Here is a 5,044-nt window from a genome sequence, read left to right as displayed (position 1 = left end):
AAAGGTGAAAAAGATTTAATTGCCCATGCAACTTTCTCCTTTGTAATTATTTCTTTTGCAAGGTGCTGTGGATTATATTGGCTCCGCCTGATACTTCCCCTCCCACTTTCGTGGACGCTGCACCCCGGGAAATGCGTGTTTAGCAGAAGTTCTAGCGATTCCTCTGTCGTAGCTGTCCAAGTACCATCAGGTTTCTTGACCCAAGAAGCCATTGAATGATCTTCGGACAGAACACGGCTAAGCCTGGCAGAATCCCTGGTGGATTCGATTGACGAACAGAATTCACTCCAGCTCTCTTTCTTGGCGGCCCTAATTGCCTTCTTGTACTGTCTCCGACTCTCTTTGTACAATTGCCAATTTCCTGTCGAGTAGCTGAGGTTAAACGTTGATCTAGATTTTTCCCTTAGTTTTGAGAGCTCCACCAAGGGGGATGGGATTTTTTACTAAATTTTATGGGGCAGGACGTTTTGTAGGCCCTACTAAATGCCTTCTCCAGTGTTGTGACCCTACTCTCAAGGTTTTCGGTGAGAGTGATTTTGTGGATGGGAATCTCTCCTATCCTTTTATTGACTATGTTTCTGAACCTTTTCCAGTTGGTTCTTAGTGGATTTCTATACGGTAAGGGCGGATCAACATTAAGATCCAGATCGTACAGGATCCAGCTGTGATCCGAAAAATACCTTTTATCAGAGACCCTCCAATTGTCTAACCTTACTGAGCTGTCTCCAGACATTAGGGTAACATCGATCACTTCCTCCCATCCCCTGAAGTACTCCGTACTTGGAAAGGTGAAAGTGGGAGTGCTACCCCTGTTACATACCGGCAAGTTAGTGTTAATTATGAAATCATAAAGAGACTCACCTCGGTCGTTTGTTTCGGAGCTTCCCCATAGAGCATGCCTTGCATTGGCATCGCATCCGAGAAGCAGGGTTTTGTTCGGGTTTTCCTGCACAAGTTTACAAGCCTCCTCAGGCGGTGATGGTCTTTCATGTGCCATGTATATAGAGGCAAGCGTAATTCTGACTCCGTCAGTGGCTTCCACCTCAACAGCCGTCACATCCTGTGAACTATACAATGGAATTAAAAATGTGTTTAAATGTTTTTTAGCTACAATACATGTTCTGAGATTACCTTCTATCCGTTTATAGTAGATATTGTAGGGTTCCTGAATTAGTGCGATGTCAACGTCCTCCTCCGCCAGGAGAACTGTTAGGTTGTCCTTTGCACACCGTGAATACTGCAGATTGATTTGGACAACCTTTAAACCCATGTTTACTGGTTTCCTTTTTCGGATTCGGTGTCATCTAGCTGCATGCCAGTCAGCAGTTCGTTGGCACCATCGACCTCATCCTGCTCCTCTTCCGGGTTTGCAGAACGGAATATCTTCAACTGGGTCTTCCTGATTCCAAACTGAAGTTTGTTTCCCACTTTCTCCAGTGGTCCCAGACTCTCTTCTGTAATTAGAGGGAGGAATGATCTGCTGTGCCTTTGCGGAGCCTCCGCTTTGATGATCGACCAATCGGTCATCAGCACCGAGCGATTATGCGCCTGAAGGTAGGGGATTAGTTGATTGGCATCAAACTCCATGTTTGGTACCCAGATGCGAGCCCTCGGCCTTCGTGGAATCTCGCTAGCCGGAATTAGCTTGAGTTTCAAGCCTTCCCAGCTGTTCTGGATTTTACCAATCACGTTTGTCAAGAAATGCAGTGAGAATTGGTCATCGCATTTAATGACACGGTAGCTGCGGACTACCTCCACCGAGTCGAAACCTGGTGTTTGGCCCTCCGGGTTCGCCATGACATGGTCAACGACTATGCGAGACAACCGTCAATCTCTGACCATTTGTCAAGCACTGGTTTTCCGCGGTTAGAGGTTTCGTCTACCAATGCCATTTGGAGATGGTCCCGTGCCACCTCACTAAATCGCTTGATAGGTTTGGAGGCAACTGCACCCTGATCCGATATCTTGTGCTTCTTTGTTATCTTCCCAGTTTCGTCATGCGAGCGGTTTCGTTTTTTAGCATCTGTCCTGTTGGCGGCTTGGAATGCCAAGTATTCATCAACCACCTTTTGGCATCTTGCCTTGTCGGTCTCATCTTTGGGATGAACTTTACCTTCGGTCTCGTTTTTCCGAATCCTACCAAGGATAGCGAGAGACCTCTGGTAAAGTTTATACCTCGAGGGACCTTTATTGCCACGCTTTTGCCCCATGGCTTTAGCGGATGTTGTTGGTTGATTTATAGTTGTTGGCGTACTGTGGCCCACAGCTTTGCCCTCAACTGTTTCTTGGCTGAAGGCCAAGAGCTCATCCTCTGAGGGTGACCCCGTCATCCTCAGTTCGTCCTTGCTCGTACGTCTTGTCCAATTGTCTGACTGTTTTTTAAGTGCGTCCGTAACTTCCTACTGTCTGTCTGTTTGCTTGTCCTGTAGGTCTGTCCGCATGTTTGGTTTTTTATCAGTCCGTGCTGTCGATGCGTCAGTATGTTTTCCCGTCATTTTTTCCGTTTGTTCCGTGTTTGTTTTCCCGTCATCCGAATTTTTGAGTTTTTGTTTTTTCATTTCAACTGGTTCGTACGGTCACCTGCCTCGCCGAGGGAGCTGCGCATGTCGCCATGCGCGGTGACCAAAGAGGATAGTGGGGGAGTATCCGGTCGACCATGGCAGCGCCCCATACCATGGCAAGGCCACCGTTACAACCTGAGGCGGCCTGATATCAGGAGGGCTCCGTACGAAGACAGCCTTATTTAGTCCCCCGGCTGCCAAACCCACCCAATAGGCACGGGTCGCATCACACCTTGGGTTGAGGGAGTTTTTTTAACGAAGTTTACGTCTTCGACCTGTGTGGTTCGCGGGAGACCTCCATATCTGGGAGGCGTTCCCCTATCCACCACCTGGGGACGCGCCCTATAGGGATAACAGGTTCCCCCAAGCAACGAAAGTTGACAAGATTTTGAATTTTTCGATCAGAATGTGTATGCAGTTTTATAGCTCGTTCAATTATTGTAATATAATGAATTTTTTACATACGTTGTTAACACATTCGGAAAAGTAGCCACAATGGAAAAATAGCTTAAATTTTCATTGAAATCAGGGTATTTTAGCAACGTAAAGATATTTAAACATATATGTATAAAAACTGCGATAATTATTTTTGTAACTACAGCGCACGCTTGATAACGTGAACGCTCTAAAGCGGGAACACCCCAAAACGTGAACAGACATTTTTGTTCATTGACTACTCTAAAACGTGAACAAACCCAAAAAGCTCTATATATATACCTATATATATAATTGGCACGTACACCCTTTTTGGGTGTTTGGCCGAGCTCCTCCTCCTATTTGTGGTGTGCGTCTTGATGTTGTTCCACAAATGGAGGGACCTACAGCTTCAAGCCGACTTCGAACGGCAGATATTTTTATATTTTTATGAGGAGCTTTTTCATGGCCGAAATACACTCGGAGGTTTGCCATTGCCTGCCGAGGGGCGACCGCTATTAGAAAAATATTTTTATTAATTTTGCTTTCACCGAGATTCGAACTAACGTTTTCTCTGTGAATTCCGAATGGTAATCACGCACCAACAGATTCGGCTACGGCAGCCGTCGTATGCATATATAATTGGCGCGTACACCCTTTTTGGGTATTTGGCCGAGCTTCTCCTCCTATTTGTGGTGTGCGTCTTGATGTTGTTCCACAAATGGAAAGCTCTATAACATGAACAATAAACGTTACAATTATTTGAATATAGTTTACATTGATCTCAAGTAATTCTGAGATTGGGAATCCCCTAATTATAAAATAGGCATTTTATACGTAATTGCATGTAAGGAGTAAAATATTTCGGTCGCGGTTTTGATTTTGCAAAGAGTGTTCTGTTTTCTGGTGAAAATGAGTTCTACAAAACCCGTGTGCTTGACATTAAAACAAAAGGCTAAAATTCTTGGCTTTTTAAAAAAAGGCTCATCTGTGACGACTGTAGCAAAGATATATAATCAACAATTTGTAACATTAAAGCTAGTGGATTCGTTTAAAGAAAAACTTAAAGCTAAAATGGCCGAATTGGAGTTGTGCAACGATCAGTTATATAATGCTGATGAGTCGGGGTTATTCTGGAGACTTTTGCTAGAGAGTCGTTGAAAAAAATTAACTTAAAAACAGCTATAAATCTTTTGGATGCGGCTTGGTTTCGTGTTGGTGAAGCAACATGAGCTAAGTGCTGGAACAGTATTTTAAATTTTGCGGTAAACAATGAAGATCCCGAAGATAATGTTCCGTTGGTGGTTTTAAAAGAAAAATGGGAAGCTGAATTTCGCACCTTGATGAGCAACACCGTCGATCTCCTTAGTAGTTTAAATCCTGAGGTTCGTTCGTGTTTGCAGTTATGCTCAAATATATGTATGTGGGTTATTGAGAAAACTTTTTTTTATTAAAATTTTCAGATTGAATTCACGTTACCAGGAAAGTTAAATGGAACGCAGATATCGAGAAGAGCAATGCAGATGAAGAGGACGAATCCGATGATTACAGCGTATCAGAGCAACTGGAGAAAATTAAGCCGACTGAAGCAGTTGAAATTTTCAACAAGGCGTTAATATGGGCCTGTCATGAAGACGTCGATCAAAATGATATGAGTGTGCTAAGACGGTTAAGGGAGAAAGCTGTGCTTCAAGTTTTAGAAAAACAGAAGATACAAAATGAGATGACGGATTTTTTTAAAATAAAGCCAGCGTATGACTTAATTTTCTAATAGCGGTCGCCCCTCGGCAGGCAATGGCAAACTTCAAAGTGTATTTCTGCCATGAAAAAGCTCCTCATAAAAATATCTGCCGTTCGGAATCGGCCTGAAACTGTAGGTCCCTCCATTTGTGGAACAACATCAAGACGCACACCACAAATGGGAGGGGGAGCTCGGCCAAACACACAAAAAGGGTGTACGCCCCAATTATGTATGTATATATGACATAATTTTCAATTAAGCTGGCACGAAAACAAGAATAAAATGTGAATTTTATTGTGAAAAAATATATTTTCTTAGTCTTTTTGGG

The 5,044-nt window shown here is 43.6% G+C and overlaps 1 protein-coding gene across 1 annotated transcript; it reads right to left on the bottom strand.

Annotated features, from left to right (window-relative positions):
• Positions 1–1,272: 1,272 nt before the first annotated feature.
• Positions 1,273–1,797, bottom strand: LOC128870243 (uncharacterized). The gene has a single exon (XM_054112844.1). It carries the CDS (start codon positions 1,795–1,797, stop codon positions 1,273–1,275), a length of 525 nt encoding a protein of 174 aa, XP_053968819.1.
• Positions 1,798–5,044: the final 3,247 nt, after the last annotated feature.

This window comes from Anastrepha ludens, chromosome X (genome assembly GCF_028408465.1).
Source record: "Anastrepha ludens isolate Willacy chromosome X, idAnaLude1.1, whole genome shotgun sequence".
Classification (NCBI taxonomy): domain Eukaryota; kingdom Metazoa; phylum Arthropoda; class Insecta; order Diptera; family Tephritidae; genus Anastrepha; species Anastrepha ludens.
The sequence above is the reverse complement of the archived record's forward strand: the minus strand, read 5'-3'. Positions and strand labels throughout refer to the sequence as shown.